Below are 20,505 nucleotides of genomic sequence, written 5' to 3'. Positions count from 1 at the left end.
CTGTTTCCAGCACAAATCCAAAACACAGCCCCATACTAGCTGCTGAGAAGAAAATTAACTCTATCCTAGCCAAAACCAACACAGTCCAGCCATCAAAGCCTGTGGGATGCTGGGGCTGGGGCATGCAGCTCCTGTGCAGTTGGTCTGCCAGAAAAATTCCCATGGCCCTCCAGCTACATCCGCTCCTTACCATATTAAGAACATCTGGACAAAGTGATTTATAAACTCTCTCCCTTGATAGCACTGGTTGTATTTTATGTCTCAGCAATTTTCTGTATTGCTAAACTATTACTCATGAGCAGATTTTGTGGTAAGGCCTTTCCCAGACTTTAGCCCTATTTAATGTGTGACTGTGTCCTCACTGTTCCTTCTTTTTACCCACTCCCTTGTTCAGTTTTACACTGGCTGTGTTGGTTTCATGTACTAGGACTATGCCTTGACTTGTGTGCTTGTGACTTGTCACTGTTAGCTCTTACAAACCTTTCTTTGTACCTGGACTGAGGACCTTGTGGGCCAGGCTAGGTCAATGCATGAAACAGCACTGGTGATTTGGTGTTTTGCCTCTTGTTTCTCAGAGCTAATGTGTTATTTGGGAGGTGAGCACTGAAGAGGTGGTTTTCTCATTGGCCTCAGAAAGGCTTCTCAGCACCTAGCCATGCTCAACAATTTTTTTTTTTACTTCTGTTTTAAGGCTTCATATTTTGTCAGTCATTTGGTTTCTTTACTGACATTCCATTCATCTTTCTTACAGGCTCCACATCTGTTTGTTACAAGCCTACCAGCCCAGTCCAGGTACTGGAAGACACTAGCTTTCTTTACCAGGATCACCAGTTGTTTGCTGGCAGGCATGAAGTGTCTCCACTAACGGCTGAAGTGATCAGCACCAAAGAGAAAGCTGGTAAGTGCATGGCCACACTTCTATATGAACACAATGTATTTACTCCCAGGTTTTTCCCAAAGCATAAATTGAGCATTTTAAACCATTTACAAGTAATACAGAGTTGAAGGCCAGCTTCTCATTCTTGGTAGAGTCAAAGGAGAGTTACCTTTGACTTATGTATTGTGACCCACCGTCACTTGTCACCTGTACTTGTGGAGGATGCAGCATTTCTACTTGTCCTTCAGGACATGGTTGCTTTTCACTGCACAGCTGGACTAATTTCCGTGGTTCTTTTGCTGATGGAGTAAGACTTCAGGCACTGTGGAAAGCTTGCTGTGGTCAATCCTTCTGGACCTCACTAATAGGCAATTTAAAGTACATCTCCCAGATATAAGGATGGTAACATGACTAGCACAGAAGTGGAAATCCTGATGTATTAGAAAGAACTGCCTTGACTGCGTGTTGTTGGCTTTATCCCCTTTCCTTAGGCTTTTCTCAGGTGTTGTTTAACAACCTAGGCTGTAAGCTTTCTGGTGTGTTAGGGGGACATTATTGCTTCTGCAAAAATAGCCAGCGTGATGGGGCTTCTGTGTGCTGTGATAACATGAATAAAACAGCAAGAGGTTGCTGTAACTGCAGGGACATATAAAGCAGATGGATACTTGGCTGTTGAGCAGACAGGTAAAAGATGTGTGTGTCTGTGCATCTTCCTAGCTCAAACACCATCCCGAGGAGCTGACAGATCCTCTGAAGGCTAGCCTGGTGGCCAGGTTGCAAACCTAGCAATTGAGGCTGGCAGGCAGATAATACTCTTTCAGGGAAAGCAGGAGAGCTATATCTTGTGGGCAGGCTGTGGAGTGAAACAGCCTGGGAATCTTCTCTCCCTCTTGAGCCCCACAATAATCTTTAAGGCTTTGCTGCAGAAATGTTAGTGGAAATGACCTATTCTCATTGTTAAGAGTCAAAGGCTTTTCTTTCCCTCTGGCATCTGGGTTTTATATAAGATATCCCACAGCATGTGCAGTAACTGATGAAACCTCAGGGAAATGACCAGACCTCAAGAGAAAGTTTGTTTTTAAACTGCTTTCAAATGCCAAAAAAACAAATATAAGTCCTGACGAACTCCTCAGAGAATTGGAAACAGCAGGAGAGAGAAAGTTGCCAAGAACGACCTCAAAAAACTTAACTGCAGACAGCACCTCCTACTTGTCTAGGGACATTGGAAGACTCTTCTCACTTTTGTCTGCACTGGAGTCTTTCAGGAACATTCCTTTGGGCTCAGACACTGTTCCGATAGACATCTTACAGCACTTTTGGGATGGGTATGGAAGGAGGGCGCCAGGAGTGAGGGATTCCAAACCTGTCAGCCATGGTTATATCATAGAATATGCTGAGTTGAAAGGGACCCATTGGGATCATCAAGTCCAACTCCTGCCCTATGCAGGACATCCCAAGAATCATACCATGTTCCTGAGAGCATTGTTCAAATGCTTCTAGATGCTTTGCTCCAGGCAAGCTCTGCTGCATATACTGTGCAAATATGGTGCCATTGGCTCTGAATGACCTCAGTAGCCTGTGTTAGGGTTGTGTAGCCAATCTGTCTGTGCTTCTTTAAAAATGCTGGCATTACATCTATGACCATAATGCCTTCCTTGTGTTGACCCAGCAAAATTACAACAGTTTGTATTGACTCCCTTAGAAATAGCGTTATCAGCCAGAAGGGAAATTGCAGTTTTAGAGGAAGATGCCAGAGCACAGATTATTCTCAGACCTTTAGGACCATTTTATTTTCAGTTCCATTTCACAGTTTTTCTGTGACACATTTTACATTTTATTTTGTCATGGCACACAGTACACTGATGACTTTGGCCATCAAAAATAAGTAGTTGGTATTGCTGTGCAGGCTGCCTCTGTAAGTTGTGCAAGCCATCTCCAGGGAGAGGTCAAACACTGGAATGGGCTTCCTAGAGAGGCAGTCAATGCCCTAAGCCTGTCAGTGTTTAAAGAGGCATTTGGACAATGCCCTTAATAAAATGCTTAAACTTGCTGAGCCTTGAATTGGTCAGGCAGTGGGATGAGATAATCATTGTAGGTCCCTATCCTATCCTATCCTATCCTATCCTATCCTATCCTATCCTATCCTATCCTATCCTATCCTATTATCATCCTATCCATTTTAGAAAATTCCAGATTTCCCTGTGACATGGAATGTTCCTTGTTGACAGAGAGAGGGGTTCAGAGCTGTGGGTATGGGACCCGTGGAATATTATGGAGGGGAAGGCCAGGGAGGGGACTGGAATATGTTCCTAGGGGAACTGCTAAACAGGATTAGGGTTTGGGATAGGGAGGGTACGAGCAGGGAGCAGTGCTCCACCTCCTTTTTTGGCTTCCAGCCGTGTCCCCTGTGCTGCCATTAGGGTAAGGGGGCAGGGGAACCTTGACGGGGCACTGCCCATGGGGTGCATCTTGGGCACAGGGTCACAGTCGTGGGATGTAGGAAGGGAAGAAAGAGCAGGGGGAATTAGACCTCTTGGTCAGCAGAGCTAATGGCCACGTCTCTCTTCCTGCCCAGCCGAGGAGACCCTCTGCACCCTGCGCCCACCCAGCTTCCGCCGTGTGCCAGAGGCGGAGATGCGAGGGGCGGAGGAGGTGGCAGCCGGCACAGTCCTGCAGCGCCTGATCCAGGAGCGGCTGAGGTATGGCAGCCCCAGCGAGAACATGAACCTGCTGGCCATACAGCACCAGGCGACGGGCAGCGCCGGCCCCTCCAACAGCACTGCCAGCACTCTCTCTTCCGCAGAAAACCTTGCTCCCGAAGACCTGCCAATGGTCCAGCCGTCGGGGCGGCAGGAACCACAGGGGCAGGAGCATCAGGGGGACGGTGCTGCCATGGAGAAGCAGCCCCGGGCCCCGCAGCCCCCGCACGGCACCGAGGAGCTCCCCACCTATGAGGAGGCCAAGGCCCAGTCTCAGTTTTTCCGTGGCCAGCCTGCGCCACCGGCCACCGCCGCCACACCGGGTTTTTATGGCTCCTCCAGCCAGAAGTCCAGGACAGAGGGGAGGCCGACGGTGAACCGGGCCAACAGCGGGCAGGCGCATAAGGACGAGGCGCTGAAGGAGCTGAAGCAGGGCCACGTCCGATCGCTGAGCGAGAGGATCATGCAGCTCTCGCTGGAGAGGAACGGGGCCAAGCAGCACCCCCCAGCCCCAGGAGCTGGGAAGGGTTTCAAGGCAGCCCCACAGCCCAGCAAGGCCACAGACCCACGGGGCCCGCCGCCCGAGTACCCCTACAAAGGCAAGGCAGCAGCCCCGGGCGGCAAGGCGCAGGAGCATGGGCTCTTCTATGGTGAGCAGCCGGCACAAGATGTCCTCAAGGCCACCTACGTCGCCCCCCAGCCTGCCCGGGCAGAGCTGGCCCTTGTCCGCTACCAGCCACCCCCAGAGTATGGGGTCAGCAGGTAATGGCCATTGGGGGTGGGTCTGCAGGGCTGCCTGGTCCTTCCCTCTTTGGAGGAGCCGGTGTCTGTGGGGCTTGGGCTGCATGTAGACATGGCCACAGTGAGCTGGAGCTCCAGGCGCACGGTGGGGACATCACACCCTGCAGCGGGGACATCACACCCTGCAGCAGGGACATAACATCCTGTGGCTGGAATGGTGGGTGGAGGCACCTGCATCTCCCAGAGGGCTCTATAAGGCTTGTGTGCCATTTATGTGCTACTTAAATCTTTCCACGGAACTCACGTGGGGCTTTCACGGTACTGGGCCCCTCATGCCAGGCCTCCCTGTGAGCATGGGTTTATTCCAAGCGCATTAAAAATAATCCAGTGTTTGCTGGCTGTGCACTGATCCCTGCAAGCAGTGCAGGTCCTGCCTTCAGAGGTGAGGGGGTGTGTTAGTGGCTCCTTTTCCTTGCTGAGCCTAAATGCAAGTGTTTCTCTGTCTCATCCCTGTCTCTTTGACCTCCCAGACAGTTATTTTGCTGGGTTTGGAAGTCTGGAGTTGCTTGGTATGAATGTGAGTGGTTTCTGTGTTGCAAGCTGCCTCATTGGGTCTTTACTGATCCCAGAATCCCCAAAGGTTTTGTTGGCATCACCTTAAGTTGCACACTGTTATTTTACCATGGCACAGGCACAAAGAAAAGGTGGTGCAACTGACCTGGCTCTTTCTGTACAGAAATGTGTAAGGCATGAAAGGCAGGAGGGAATGCTCTGGTTTTCCGTCTTTGAAGAAGTGATGGATTTTTTGTGAAGACTTTGAGAGAAACTCAAAGTATAGCTTCTGTGATGGTGGCAAGGTGGCTGTGACAAGCAGAGGGCCTGTGCTGAGTCTTCCTCCAGCTACATGTATGTTTTGTTTCCCAGCCTACCATTGTGCAAAGTTTATGCAATTTTTTCAGAGCAAGATGGTATTTTTAAGACCTTAGCAAAAAATGTCTGTTTATGCAAAGAAATGGCTATATGAATGTGAGGACAACTGGGGCCATGCATTCCTGCAGTTTTTTGTGGTGCTAACAAACATCTCCAACACTAAGTGGATTCATCCCCACAGAAAAGGAGCTGGTTTGGGTATTTTTATCACTCTTGGAAAATGCTGGCTCAATAGCCACAGAGTGTTCTGAGTCTGTGCAAATGAGTGGACCTGGGTGCTGCATGCACTGCTTCAGCTAACTGGGAATGGCAGAAGTGTCAAGTGGAAAACCATTTGGGCCACTTCCAGAGCTTTTCCCAGTTGCCTGATCAGCAAGGTTAATGCTGAGAAACCCCATGATTCGGTGCAGATTTCCATGCCAGTCCTCAACCAAGGCTGGATTACTCCAGCAGCTGTGGGGAGAAATCCACTGGGTCGTGATGGTGGTCACTGTGCATTCCTGGCAAGACAGCACAGTTTGCCCCCACACTGCAGGGGGGCTGTCTGCTAGCCCTGTGCTGTTTTCTGTGCGTGGTGCTGGAGAAATCTCCCTCCTGTGAGGTACAGTGGCACCAGTGGGAGGGAGATGCAGTGTAGCAGCAGATTGGCAGTGTGACAGAGCAGAGCTGCTAAGTTTTGCACTCTTATTAAAAAAATCTTCAGTGGTGTCTTTCTTGCAAATCAGCAAGGGCCTTAATACCTCTCAGTCTGCATATATCCCTGCTGCCTATGCCAGCAAGCTTGTGCAGATATAGGTTAGGAGGTTGGCATGGCTGGGGGTTGTTGCACCAAAACTAGGTTTGCTCTAAGGTGTATGATTCCTCTTGTGCTTTATTTAAGGCAGTTGTGTGTCCTGATGTGCAGATGGTTATTTTCAGGTCCTTGGCTCCTTTCACATGGTGCCTGGATTTTGGGGAGGTTTCCGGTCAGTGAATGGGGGAATATTTGGCTGTGTTGAGATGTCAGACAGTGAGCCTCTGAGCCTCAGCAAAGCAATGGTCTTCATCCTTATCTCAGGCTTCTCTATATGTTTTAACACAGGGATGTCAACCTTTTACTTTCCTTGTGTGCACCGAAATATTCATTGCTGACATTGCTGCTTGAAACAAGGTTACCTGTAACAGAGGCCAAGACAAGTTAGAAGAGTAAAAAGCAGACAAATTTATTAACAGCTTTCAAGGTACATTCAGGGCAAGCAAAGGCCCCTTGTGAGGCTACACCCAAAAATGGATGCTGAGTCATGACCTCCTCACCTGTTATAAATTCTGTTATATTAGCATATTGGCCCTTAATTCTCCAATCACACCCTCAGATGATGATGTTAACCACCCCAGGCCTGCTCCCCCCCAATTCACTGTTTACATATTTTCAGGCTCTAGGGCAACAAATGTGTCCTTGGATTTTTATTCAGAGGGATTGTTTTGGCCAAAGGTGCCAGGAAGAGAGGCCTTAGCATTTTATGAAGCCCAGAACTACACCAAGCTACAGATATGTGAAGAATAAAAACTAGAAATTATTGAGGCATCAACATTCCTTGGGCTCGTTCTTGGTTATTACAAACTGGTGTCACTAAAAACCAGGAAATAAACTCACTCAGTTTATTCTCCTGTGCTTATCTTAGTTTATAACTGGTCCCATGATGTGTAGGATCCCTGTATGGTCCTGTCACTCCAGGAAGATTTAGTTGACAAAAGCATTCAGGAGGTGACTGTAATCCCTGTGCTTATTCAGACCTGACAGAGGTCTGTTGAACGAGATGGAATAACTGTAGCTGCTGCTTAACTTCCTTTTTTGGTTTGACTTTTTCTTTTGCACATGACTGGTTTTAAAGGAAGCATTGCATTTATAATCATCAGTGTGAAATCTTGAAATTTCACGATAATTGGTGTGCTGAAGAACTCCTAGTGTCATATGATGCTGTGGTAGTCTCATCATTTATATAAGTTAGATTTAGTGACTTCTGTTTTATGGACATCACAATTGCAGAGCAGAGCTTGAACCTTGAAGCTTAAAAGACAAAACAGCCAGAAGGCAAATAAAAATGAACCAATATTTTTCCTTTTAAAATACCAGTATTTTTAAGCCAGATGCCTGATGCTTGGGGCCCTGACTCACAACTTCTGAATGCTTTGAGTTGGCCAAGTGTACTAGTCTTTAGAAAATGTTTCCTTTCCTAGATGTGCAGCTATTCCTGAATGGTGTCTTTGCTGACTTTCCTTAGATGCAGGTTCAGAAAGTCACAGCTTGTTAGGTAAAAGGGCTTGGAACTAATCTAATTTAGTTCTTTGCACGATGCCATCAATTAATTCCAGTTTGTGAAACATTCAGTCCTGGTGATTGTAACAGTCTCCATCTGGAGAATCCATCAGAGCCTTTACAGACTTGTTCCACTAGCTAATTGCCATCTCTGGCATAGATCTCCATCTTAGTTTCAGCCTGTATTTTCTAGTTACCAGGGATTTTGCAAAATCTTTGTCAGATACAGTGAGGAGCCCCATGCTATCAGTCCTTTAATACATTTAACAGATGGAGCCTGGAGCCCTGTACTTATTTCACTGTTGTCAAAATCCCTTTTTTTCACTGTGAAAAGCCAACCTGAGCACTGTTTCATGCCAGCACGACTAGAGGCTAATCAGGTATAGTAACACCTCTGCGATTTGACTCAGTGTTCCTTGTTTACATAGCTCATTAACACTTGCTGTTGGCACCCTGGGATCTCCCCATACAGCTTGTTACCCGGTCAGGCATGTGAGGGCTGTCACAGCCCAGGATAGTATTTTCCACCCTTTTACTCTAGCTTGCTGTATTTATTCCTGGATGGATGAACTTGGACTAGCTGAAGTCTATATTGTTTGTTCATGTCCTGCTTAAGCAGTGATCTAGATCACTCGGTGCAATGAATCCTCTTCATTGATCCCAGTGGCCCTTGTCAGATCCTGCTGTCTTTTATTCAGAATGGTTTCTTTCTCTGCACTATTTATAAAAAGCGTGTATAATGCAAATGAAGCCTTGAACTAGAAACTCTGCTGCTTACTGAGGGGGATTCGTTTGTGGTACATGGCAGAAGACAATCATGCAGGCACCTTTTAATTCCAATTTAATCTGTGCGTTCTGAAAGACAGCCTGCAGAATCGATGGAAAGAATAAATCTGGGCTGGTTTTGAATACATCCCATTTTTTATGTGCCTCATAAAATTCCACCCTGCCAGGATGCAGAAGTCTATATTTAACTGCCGGAATAGTCTGCTGCTTCTCCGGTTATTTGTGTATTTATTCCCCCCACACATATTACTGCTGTTTTCAGACAACCTGTTGATATTTACTGATTCAACCGCTTCTGTGGTGGCTGACAGGACTACAAGGAGCTCATTTTCTTCCCTGAGACAGCCCAGGCAGGCAGGTTTGCTGGCAGCGTGGATGAGCTGAAGGATGTTACACCCAAGCTGACTTGTCCTGGCATTTCTCTGCAAGGATAGCCCAAGCATGAGCATGGGTTGGAGGCTGCACTTCCAGCTGACATGGGTGCTGGTAGCCCTGCAAGAGGAGCTTTGCTTTGTATCTTCTCCTTCTGGTCTAATATGCCTTACCTTAAAATAAATGAAAGAGAAATGTAGCTTGGATGATGCCATTTCTCCTTACCCTTCTCTATTATTATCCCTGCTGGTTCCTCTAGAGGTGCAGAGGTTGAGGAAGGCACCTTTCCTTATGCTGAAAGTCTGTCCTGAGTGTGTATCTCTGTGAGGAAATACAATATCCTGTCCCTCTCTTAACTACTGAGGATATGTTTAATGCAGCATATGTCTTTCTAGATTATAATTTTGCCCTGCAAAATCTTTATGTAGTCGTGCCAAAGAAGCTGGGCCAAGTCTTTCCAGAACTAACAAATGTCACTAAGAAAATAGTGAATTCCTGAGATGGGAGTCCAAATCTGCAAAATGGTTTTTGAAACAAATGCTTGTGCTAACAAGGTGCTGCAACTATTGCTGATTCCATAAAACAGAGAATACCATGAGGGCTGTGTCTGGGCTATGGCAAATGTTCTTCCATTTCTGTTTGTATCGCTATTTAGTGATGGATCTAAAATTGTGTTTCCTTGCACCATGACCATCAGACTGGGCTTGCTGACTTTGCCAGGATCCTGTTTTTTTCCTGAGTGGTCATAATACTCTTTCCTCTGTGTTATTCACAGTGAGACAGAATAGCGTTTGAAGTCTGCTTCGTGACTGCAGAAATCATAATAAAATCAGGTAGACACCTGGGTCTGAGCTTAGTATCCAGACTGAAGGCTCCCAGTCAATGGACAGGAATAAGCACATTTCACACACTTTTCTGCTCTCATTGTAAGGTAAAAGCCTAAGGCAACTTCAAAGAACTGCACCCCAGAAACGCCTTATTCTCATCGCTGACTCAGCCAGAGCACCCACAGTAGGTGCCTGAAGTTGTGAGATAATGTTCCTTGGGAGACTCCTTGGAAGATGAAATAGGCCAGTCTGCCCTTGAGGCAAAGGAAGGCAGAGCATTCAGAGAAAGGTGAGCTAAATAGGTTAGAGGAGGGCATTTTAATTATGAATGTAAATGCCATGGTGTGTTGGAAACAAAGTCCTTCGTCCACTGGCCCCTTTCCGCCCTTTCCATCCCTAGATAGAGGAGAGCTTCACTGTACCTGTAGCAAGGCAGAGATGGAATTTCCTTTCCAGAACATATACAGGCATTTTCATTTTATTATTAATATTGCCTTGATTCATCCAACAAAAGCTCTTCTGTATTTATGGTTTCCCGGTCATCAACAGCAAGTGGACTTTATCATTAATTTTCTTTTCCAGGTTTCTTATTCCTACATAAAGCTACAGATTGTCTCCAAATTCCTCTGTGTTGATAACTCTTGCTCCCAGGTGTTCCAGTGTAAGAGGAGTATTAAGACCATGCCTAAATTTGGGAGCTTCGGCAGCCCCAAAGTCTTGAGGGATTTCTTATGGAAGTGTGGTCTGTGGTCAAGTATTTTGCTGAAGACATGGTATTGCAAACTATAGGTAGCAAGCTATTATGTATGTATCACAAGCTCTTCATCAGGGAAAAGAAAGAGTGATTGTTGACCCCAGCACTGTAGCCCTTGAAAGCCTCCCTGCCTGCTGGTGCTCCTTATTAAAAAAGCTGGTTTCCTTAATTTTTTTCTTTTTTTCCTTCTTCACAATGTATTGCAGAAGCTTATAGGGGCCCTAGTTCTACAATAATGTCAACAAAAAATATGTTTTTAATAGAAATGTAGCTGAAGTGTTGCAGAGGTAGCCAAAACTCATAATATTCCACAGTTGTATGCTTTTAAAAAGGATGATTTTCAATGAGAATGTGTTTGGCTGAAAAATTTTAACCTGCTCTAATGCAGAGTAAGATCAACATCTAAAATACAGTAGAAGCATTGTGAGAATGTCATTCTTTACTAAGCCCAAAGGACCTCAGGATAATCCTGATTGCTGCGTTTCTTTGGAGCTTTACATGAGAAGTTGGATATGAACTAAGCTGATGTTATAACATTCCTATTTTTGCAAATATTGATTTCTTAATGTGAATTGCTCTGTTTATTTCATTGCATATATACTCAGAGATGTTGCAGTTGCTAAGTCAGAACTAAATTGGGACAGATTAAACAAGTAAAAGGAAAGTCAGAAACGTTAATTTTGTTGAACATCTGCGCTTCAAAAGGTGTAAAGTCAATTGTACCTGTTCAGTTTCCGAGCTGGAAAACACTTTGCAGAATCTCTCCTCCGCCCATGGCTACTGAGACTCTGGTGGCTGGCTGCTGCTATAGGGTGTAAATCTTTAGCAGCTCAAGAAGTCACTTGCAGTTCATGAAAATAGAGATCTCTGTGATCTTTCCTTTCTCTCTAGTGTAAAACTAGACAGACTGAAGTGATGAGAAGAGATAAAATTGATGAAAGGCTGAGATTTTCCAAAAGTGCAGTGTCAAAAGTTTATGCAAGGGCCTAAAGGGTGTATCTATGGATAAAGATTGCTGTGCTTCATAATGAAAAATAAAAATTGCTGTATCTCCACTGATTTAGACTCAGAGATCAATTTAATTCTATTGCTCTATGCTATTCTCATAAAGAAGTGAGAAAATCTGTACCTGCATCAAATCTTCCAAATCTTCTACTTTCTACCAAGTGTCTTTGTTGGAGTGTAAATGTGCCCGGACAGTTGGGCTTTTACTTGCCCTTTCAAAAATCAGTTGTGCCCTTTCTTTTACTGAAGACAAATAAGCTCTCACTTGTTTTATTAATTGTTGTGGTAAAACACGTGAGCCCAGACTGCCTGTGAGCAACGTTGAGGAGATGTTGCATGCTTGTCTGAGTTCCCATTCACTTGTGGAGCATCTTTTGCGCTGTGAGGGACATCCCTCACTCATGGCATTATTTATTGTTCAGATTTTTGAGCAAAAAAATTTTCAAGTCCCATGATGGGTGTAAGGTCCCTTGCCAGGTTTTCACTGGAGCACCAGAAGGAAAGGGGACTGTAGGGATGGTGTGAGAGCTATGCCCATGATCAGAGGGCTGGAGCACCTCTCCAGTGAGGACACACCGAGAGTTGGGTTGTTCAGCCTGGAGAAGAGAAAGCTCCAGAGAGATCTTACTGCAGCCTTCCAATACCTAAAGGGGGCTTATAAAAAAGCTGCATGGAGGTGTTTTACCAAGGGCTGTAGAGATGGGACAAAAGGAAATAGCTTTGAACTGGAAGAGGGTAGGTTTAGATTAGATGTAAGGAAGAAATTTTTATGCTGAAGGTGGTGAGGCACTGGAACAGGTTGCCCAGAGAAGTTGTAGATGCTCCATCATGGGAAGTGTTCAAGGCCGGGTTGGTTGGGACCCTGAGAAGCCTCATCTAGTGGAAGGTATCCAAGCCTGTGTCAGGGTGGTTAGACTAAATGAGATTTAAATATCACTTTCAACCTAAGCCATTCTGTGAGTCTGTGAATTCCTGTGTGTGTTGTGAAGTGTCACAGAGCACCACTCTAGCTTCCTGTGGTGTGGTAAGTTTTATCCTCTTTTAGTAGACATTTAGCTCCTTTGTTATTAACCTGCACCTCTGCCAGAGAACTAACATGCCTGGAGCTGAAAGCAAGCCCTTCTGACCCTGGGAGCTGCCATGGGGGAATTGCCCCTCTCCTGTGCTCCTGAGCACATGGATATTTAATTTACAGGAGCATGTCTGTACTGTGCAGGTAAAAGTCATTTTAAGGCCAGAGTGAGCTCAGCACAGGCTTCCTCAATGCTGGTTGCACAAAGCTCTGCTGGATCTGGTGTGTACTTCTGGCCAGGTTAGCAATGTGCTTTTGTTTGGTGTTTCCTCCATTTCAATACTTTTCTCTGCCAAAGTGGATGCACTGGGCAAAACTGGGATGGGAATGTGGGACTGTGTGTGTGCTGTGTCTGGGGGCCAGCAGAGCCCCATTTGCTTTCACTGTAGTTTGGACAGAAGATAAAGCTGCCTTGCTGGCTTTCATTGCTGTCATGTGGCTTGGTTTATCAGAGCAGTGCTGTTCATTTTCTAGGGCAGGATTTTAAAATTGCCTTCACTTTTCAGCTTTGTTCTGCTGCAGTTGAAGGTAGTGGTGGGTTATTGTCAGTAGAAATAGGCCAACACTGAGGGCTTTTGAAAACCCTGTTTTGAGAAGCTCTGAAGGTGCTGAGGACAATGGTAACCATAATTACTGTGTATTTATATAGCACCAAATTTTCTGTCTAAGAAATAGCATTCATGGATCTTTGAGGCCCAGTAGAGTAAATACATCTGCTCATTATGTCTTGTGCCTTGTGTAGGGTACAGATATAAAGGTAATGGTAACAACAGCAAGACTAATAGCTTTTGGTTAAGTTAAAATACAAATTCCAGAAGGTGCTTGATTGGAGACTTCAGGTGGGTCCAGAAGCCAGCTTATTTTCCAGCCACATTGGGCTCTGACTCTGATGTATCACGTGGTCTGGGTTGAGTTGCTCAAACAAGATCAGTGTAGAAATTTCAGAGCTTTGGCATCTGGGCTGAAGAGTGGCTCAGCCTGTGCGCAGTGAGATTTTGCATGGGGCTGCTTGTGCAGTGGATGGAGGGATGGAGATGGGTCAGGCGAGGGATTCTGGTCCCACCTGGCTGCAGGGTTACCCTCACTTCTGAGACATTCTCCTGGATTATCCTCCAGCTATTGCAAATTATGATTTGGGTGTATTAAAGAGCTGTCTGTTGACAGCAAGCCTAACTCACAAGCAGATCCACCACCAGCTTGCTTCTTATTCTTCCCTGATATGAGTCTGGTGAGTGATGGATGCCCTTAATCGGGGAATGACACAATGAGGTCTCCCGCTGGAAGATGGCTTTCATGGCTCACTGTGATTTAATGGGGCTGTGCCTCCAGCAATTCCACAGCAGCCCTTCCTTCTTCCACTTGCTAAAGCCTCTCAGGGATGCTGCTTTGCTCACATCACTTCCTCTCGCCTCCCAGCTTGGCTGATCCGCTGGTCTTGCTCTGGGCAGGGAGTAGTGTTCGAAGGGTAAGTAATGCATCCCTTGTTTTCTTCGAACCTGCGAGCTTATGCTCCTCAGCCTTGGTGTTTGTGGGAAAGGGAGGCAGGGAGAGGCTGGCTGCTGCTGGAGTATTAGCTGCACACCTAGGCAAAAATTCCAGGTTTGAGTCATTACTTCCTTTATCCATTCATACCAAATGTGTACGTCACTGTCAAGGGCAAGCGAGGAGACAATCTACCCAGTCTCTGCTGCGATTGTTGGTACTCAGGAGTCATGACTGTCCAGTTATAACACTATTAATAAACCATGTGGTCATTAGGTGAAAGCTGCCGTGCGCGTTTCGAGGGCGCGCAGCTCTAACGCCTCCCCACCTGTGCTTTCCCGCAGCCGACAATGCCAGCCGCCCTTCCCGCCGCCGCCGGCCCAGCAGCACAGCCCCATGGCCTCGCAGGCCACCGCCAGCCCTCTGCTCCCGGGCTCCTTGCCCCCGCTGCCAGCCCCTGCAGCTGCCCAGAGCCCGACGCTGCCGGGCCAGCAGCTGACGCCCGACGCCTTTGCCATCGTGGAGAGGGCGCAGCAGATGGTGGAGATGCTCTCCGAGGAGAACCATGTGCTGCGGCAGGAGCTGGAGGGGTACTATGAGAAGGCAGACAAGCTGCAGAAGGTATGTGGAGAGGTGGGGATGGGGCCTGGCCAGGGCAACCCTCTTGGTGATTCTGCCTTTGGGTCCCCCAAACTGTTCTTCACAGTTGTGTCATTGCAGTGGAGATGCACCAGTGGCCATGTCTAACTACTGCCTCTCCATGCTGGTTTCCCAGAAGTGTAATCCTGTGCTTTGTGGGCTCCACTGCCTTTAGGGCGAAACAAGGCCGTCCATCACATATCTTTCAACTGGGTATTTTCCCTTTCCATCCTTCCATGCTGGCCTCTCTGGAGCTTTCCTTGGCAGTGTCCCTTGGGCAGTCTGTTCCTGGTGCAGCTGGGTCCTGCACCATCTGCACAGGGGTTGGAGATGCATGTGAGAACCATTTGAAGAACACCTGCACATCTGTCCCAAGCAGTCTTGTCCACCACAATAAGCCCCTGTGGTACTCCACACACTTTGGAAGTACAACAGGTATCAGTGGGGTTGTCCATTGTTTGGAAGTGGATTAACTGGATTGTCTTAGAGGCTTTCAGTGGCTGCTGTGTGAGTTTCTAAGAACTGACATTACACATCCATTTGGACATGTTTAGTCTAAAAGCACTGCCCCCTTATCTGAAAGAGCCACTAGGTAAAGATTTTGCTCAAAACCCATTTTTCTAAGAGATCCTGCCTCTTTTCTCTAAGCATGCAGGTTTTTTCAGTGGAAAAGAGTGATGTCTTGCCTACTGTCTGGGGTGAGAAGATAAGTGTCCTATCAAATGAAGTAGAAGTTGCTTAAAACTGAGGCTCACTGAAGGCAAAGCAGAGATGCTCCCCAGATCTGCTGGCTTTGGGTCCTAAGGGCTTGCACCAAATAACTTATTTAGGACCCTACACTGCTATTTTATGTCTTCCCATAACTTATGCCTAAATCAGCTTAGACGCCAGGTCTTTTCTTTCTGAATTTAGGAGTCTGTATAGGAGCTCAGTTTTTTCTATGCTGTGTGGATCAGGGTGTTCTTGGAGATACTCTTGACAGGAGAAGAAGCAGCTCTGAGAGACCAGCCTTAGCATTGGGAAAAATCTGTCACAATCTGTTCAAACAGGTTAGAAAAAGGACCAGTTGATTTGTAGCTGCTGTCTTTTCTGCTTCCTTCTCTGCAACAATATGAGTTGAGTTTATTCACAGAATTTCCTACGCGCAGTTAAAAAAATTTCACAGCAGCATTAACTATTTGTGAAGAAATCTGCAAAAACTTTAATGCTGACTTCCCTGTGGCCTTTGTGGGCAAAAAGAAATATTCCAGCTATTAATTTTATAAAGGCTGCGTTGTTCAGTAAAAGGTATTTGAGTGTAATGCCCTATAAATATTCCAGTTTTCTTTCACTCTTGGAAGTGGTTCTTTCTTTATCTTGGATGCCCAGCAAGTTGATTGCATCAGACACCTACAGAAAGGTATTCAAGCATGGGCTGAAGTCTCACTTCAGTCAATAGAGTGTGGACTTGAGTCCCATTGACTTTGGGGGAATGTAAGCGGAGTATTAAAGTGAAACACATACTCAAGTGCATTCTTTCTTCAGGAAACCAAATATCTAACACACAGTATCCCTCCCATTCTGTTTTTGCTGTGTTTGAACACAAGGTCAGGGCAGGTCTTCTCTGTTCCCACAGTTTCAGCTGAACATCACCTCTGAAAATGGGATTGAGTTAAATTACATACTTTGAATGTGGAAACTCTTCCCTCTTGTTGCAAGTGGAAAGGTCAGGAAGGAGTACTTCATGTTTGTACATAACAATTTTATTCTAGGTAGGACCACCTTCCCATCACTTTTATTCATTACAGAATACAAGAAGAAGTTAGAGAGAATCAGCTTGACTTGTATGACTCCCTGGGTGTTTGTACAAACAGATCAGCCCTGAGGGTTGTCATATTCTCAGTTGTGTGTGAACAGACTTTTTTTGTAGAGAGGTACAAGGTGGTGATGAATTCCTGTGCTGTTTGATAAGTTGCCTAGTTTTCTTAGCTACAAATAATTGGAAAAGGAATTGTGTGCATTTAATTTTGAGCTTTTTTCAGCATTTTCCCTTTTCTGAGCACTGTCACCTTGCTGAAGTTAAATTGCCAGGCTGGGCTGGCTCTTCCCCATGCCACATGTGTGGGTTGTTTGAGTGGGTTGGCTCCAGGAGATACCAGCAGAGAAAAGGCTGAATTGTTCTTTTTTTCTCCTTTATGGAAGAACAAGAAGGAAATCCCAGAGCTGTTGAGAAACGCCAACACAATTTATGGCTGTTCTTCTGCTCTCCTTTAATTTTGTTCAGTTGTGATGGAGGTTCTTTTATTTCCTGCAGCAAGTTTTTGCCTCCAGGGCTGCAGGCTGTGTGGTGATGTGTTTTGGGAAATAACCAGCATACAGAGGGCCAGGCATAGCCCTTGTGGTAAGCAGCAGCATTGGGCCAGACTGCTAGGCTGTGGATACCACTTCTGTGCTAGCAAATCTGCTTTGCTGTGGTAGGAGCTCTCTGGAGAAAGCATCTATCTTCTCCTCCAGATAGTGGCTTACCAACTCCCTGAACAATTCAGAGCAAACCAAGTTAAAGCATCTTGTCAAGGGCATTGTTCAAATGCCTCTGAAGCACTGACAGGCTTGGGGCATTGACCACCTCTCTAGGAAACCTCTTCCAGGGTTTGACCACCCACTCAGTAAAGAAATGCTTTCTCATGTCCAGTCTGAACCTCCCCATTGTTTCAGCTTTTGTGAACAAGCTGGAAGCAGAAACTGAGGAAGGCAATCAGGTTTCCCCATCGTGGCTCTGCCAGGCTTTCCTTGGTGCATGGTTTGGAGGTGCTGCCTGCCCATGGGCTGTGTCTTGACCGTGTGGCTTCAGCATCTCGGGAAGTGCAGAGCCAGAGCCAGAGCCTGGCTGCAAGTTCCTACACAGACAGGGGTGAAAGTTCCAACATCCCTGGAGCTTTCATCCTGCAAGTGGTGCAGCTGAAAAATCACTACAAAGGCTTACTAAGAGGGACCTAATTCCACAGCAAGTGGAGGTGAGCTCACACCCTGGCTTCAAACATCATGAATCTGTTCCACCCATGGCTCAAGAGGCCAAAAAAGTGCCAGATTTAGAAAGGCATGTGGGAGGCTATATATGCCTTGTGGCTTTCCAGCCTGTGCACATTATCAAGCCTTTCTCCACAAACACAAGGGCCAGGCATGCAGGAACAGATTCCCACATCAGTGGTGATCATTTCTGCAGCAATGACTTTACCAAAGCCGTATTGCTTATCATGACAACATCTTATTAAAAGAGTTCAATGGATTTGGCTGAACATCAAAACTCTACCCAGGACTATTCTGTCAGTCTTTTGGGTTCAGATCTTAATATGTGAATTCACCACTGAGGGATTCCTCTGCATAACCTACCTGCAGTTTGCCATATTTCAAGGAGATGAAGTAAAGATTCAAAACTCAAAACAATTGGTTCTGTCTGTTATAGAGAGTTTCTCTTGAATACAGCAGTCTTCAGTTGAGGACGGAAAGGAATGGATCACAATAGTTTAAAACTGACATGAGGCCAGAGGTTAGCCTAAAATACTTTTGATGACATTCAGAGCTCAGAGATAAGTTTTGGATCAGGGACCTGTTGAATAATAAACATTGCCTCCTACACCCTGTTAAGGGGAGAATACAGCCCACACAAGTACACCATTTCCTTTTCTTTCTCTTCTTGGATGGCATAACAACAGTCACCCTGGTCATAGACCAAAGGCAACCAAGCAGCTCCATCACATCCAGCCAACATAAAGCTTTTTTTGGGAGCTACCGGTGAGGTGTCATGGGGTGTTGTGACATGGTAAGCTGCCCCACAGGGTATTTACAGGGGTCCCCACTGCAGCAGCTGGGGCTTCATGCCATCCTCTGCCAGCGAGATTGGTCATTGCAGAGTCGGTAGCTGGTGTGACACTGGACATGAGTGTCACCCCAACCCCTGTATCTCACTGGAATGTGCTGGGCAAACCCTGGGACAGGACACATTCCCATAGGGCTTTAACAGGTGCTCTTTCTCCTTTCAGTTTGAAATAGAGATTCAGAGGATTTCAGAAGCTTATGAGGGTTTGGTCAAGACCACCTCTAAGAGGGAGTCTCTGGACAAAGCAATGAGAAACAAACTCGAAGGAGAAATTAGGAGACTTCATGACTTCAACAGGGATCTCCGTGGTACGTTACAGTTGCTTGTTTTTTTCCCCTCTGGTTGGTTCACTTAGAAGCTCCAGAGCAGTGGGCTTTAGAGGAGTGGCTTCACACAATGTTTAGATACATATTGTCAGAAATAAGGCCCTGATCACTGACATAACACAAAACTGCTGTCACCCCCCTGGTGGCAAAAAACCTTCTGGCAAAGCATAAGAGTCAGTTCCAGATGGTGCCTTTGTGTTCAGCACTTGACAATATGGATTTGACAGCAAGGCCACCAGTCACAGTGTCCTGTTCACTCCTAATGAGCTGAAGAGCAAATTTCAATGTAGAACAATGCTGTGCTACCCATAAATCTCCAAGGTCAGTGCCTTCACAGACCAGTAGCAAGTATCAAAGGTATCTTTTTTTAAAAACAGAAACTTGAGGGTGTATCCTTTGAGAAAGGAAATGGAGGATATGTTGGGTAGCTGTTGCCCATCCGTGTCCTTAATTGGGGAACTTTGGTACTCACTACTCCTGCAGTAAGATGCCTTCTGCAAGCTGACTTATGCTTTTTGCAGTGGTGCAAGGTGGGTTACGTGATCTTTTTGAACAGGGGAGGTATCTGAAGGCAGGACCTTCCCAGGGGAAGCTGTCCTTGGCTGCCGAAAATGTCTTCTTTCCCAGGGCATCCCCAAGGAGTGGTATAACTGGGCTGGGGGCTGCCTTTCCCCAGGATGTCTTGTTGCACCAGGGGCAACTCTTCACTGCGGGAAAGCAGCCACCCCCTTGCAAAGCTGGGTAATTCAGATTGCAGATGCCTTGTGCATTTTGAATAGTGTGAGAGATGAACTGCCTGGGCATGTGAACTGTCAATGGCAGAGGCTTTCTCCCCAGTTTCTATGAATCTGAGTAACACAGCTTCATGGAAAAGGTCAAAGGCCTCATCTTTTATGTATGCGTCAGCCTCCATTTTAATGTCCTCCTTCAGAAAGTCTATTTATACTGCTCTGCTGGCATGCGCCTTATTTTCTTGGTTGGCCTACAATTTTATATACATATATTTATACTTGAAGTATTTCCTGTTTTTTGCAGAACGACTGGAGACAGCCAATAGGCAGCTGGCCAACAGAGACTTCGATGGGCATGAGGATAAGGCAACAGAGGGCCTTTATGCCACTCAGAGTGAGTACTGTGGTTATCTGTTTGGAAGATGCAGAGAGATCTATATATATATGCGCATATATACGTGCACACGTATATACATGGTGGAGTGGAGGTGAATACTAATAATTGTTATAAAGCCTGTGGCTTGGTTTTACTCAGCGAATTCATCACAGACACTTGTTTAGGCTGCGGTGTGTAGTTTCTTTTGTATCCTGAGTGTTTTCAGCACACTTCCAGAAGAGCTTGGCCACCTGGAAGCTGTGCAGTACCTGGTGAGCTGAAATCTCATTGAAGCTCAATGCTGTGTACAGCTAATCCTTCGGTGTTACCGCACCAAGAGCTTCTTTGGAAGATGAGCTGCAACTGCAGTGGAGAACAATCCACCTCCATTAGCATTGCAGAGTTTAGTACTACTCAACATTCCTCACTACCAGCCCTGTAATGTCCACCATCTGCTCCAAATACTGGAGAGCCTTCTCCTGGCTCTCACCAGCAGCGATGCTGCCGGAATGCTGATCATTTGGTACATGTGTGCACAAACCAGAAGAGAATCCACTGATCTTTTCCATGATGTGCTAGCTTTGCCATATTAGCAAATGGCATAAAGGTGTGTAGATACTGCTGCGACTCCAAGGGGATCATCTGTTAAGAAAACAGCATTGCTGTGTAAGTCTTGTCATCCTTGGGAAGAGTTCAAATGGGATAAGCTGCTCAGTGGATATTGGAGGCTAGGATC

At 46.1% G+C, this 20,505-nt stretch overlaps 1 protein-coding gene across 2 annotated transcripts in view; it reads left to right on the top strand.

The window, feature by feature from the left end:
* AMOTL1 (angiomotin like 1) overlaps positions 1-20,505 on the top strand; it is a 70,119-nt gene that overhangs the window by 26,731 nt on the left and 22,883 nt on the right. For both annotated transcript variants that reach the window (XM_085064816.1, XM_085064825.1), the window contains 5 exons: positions 752-898; positions 3,453-4,338; positions 14,186-14,462; positions 18,500-18,644; positions 19,698-19,787. In XM_085064816.1, the coding sequence (XP_084920942.1) occupies positions 752-898; positions 3,453-4,338; positions 14,186-14,462; positions 18,500-18,644; positions 19,698-19,787 (1,545 nt within the window). The remainder of the gene's footprint in view (positions 1-751; positions 899-3,452; positions 4,339-14,185; positions 14,463-18,499; positions 18,645-19,697; positions 19,788-20,505) is intronic.

This window comes from Lichenostomus cassidix, chromosome 1 (assembly GCF_008360975.1).
Source record: "Lichenostomus cassidix isolate B80296 chromosome 1, HeHo_3.0, whole genome shotgun sequence".
Lineage (NCBI taxonomy): Eukaryota > Metazoa > Chordata > Aves > Passeriformes > Meliphagidae > Lichenostomus > Lichenostomus cassidix.
This window is presented reverse-complemented; position numbering and strand designations above follow the sequence as displayed.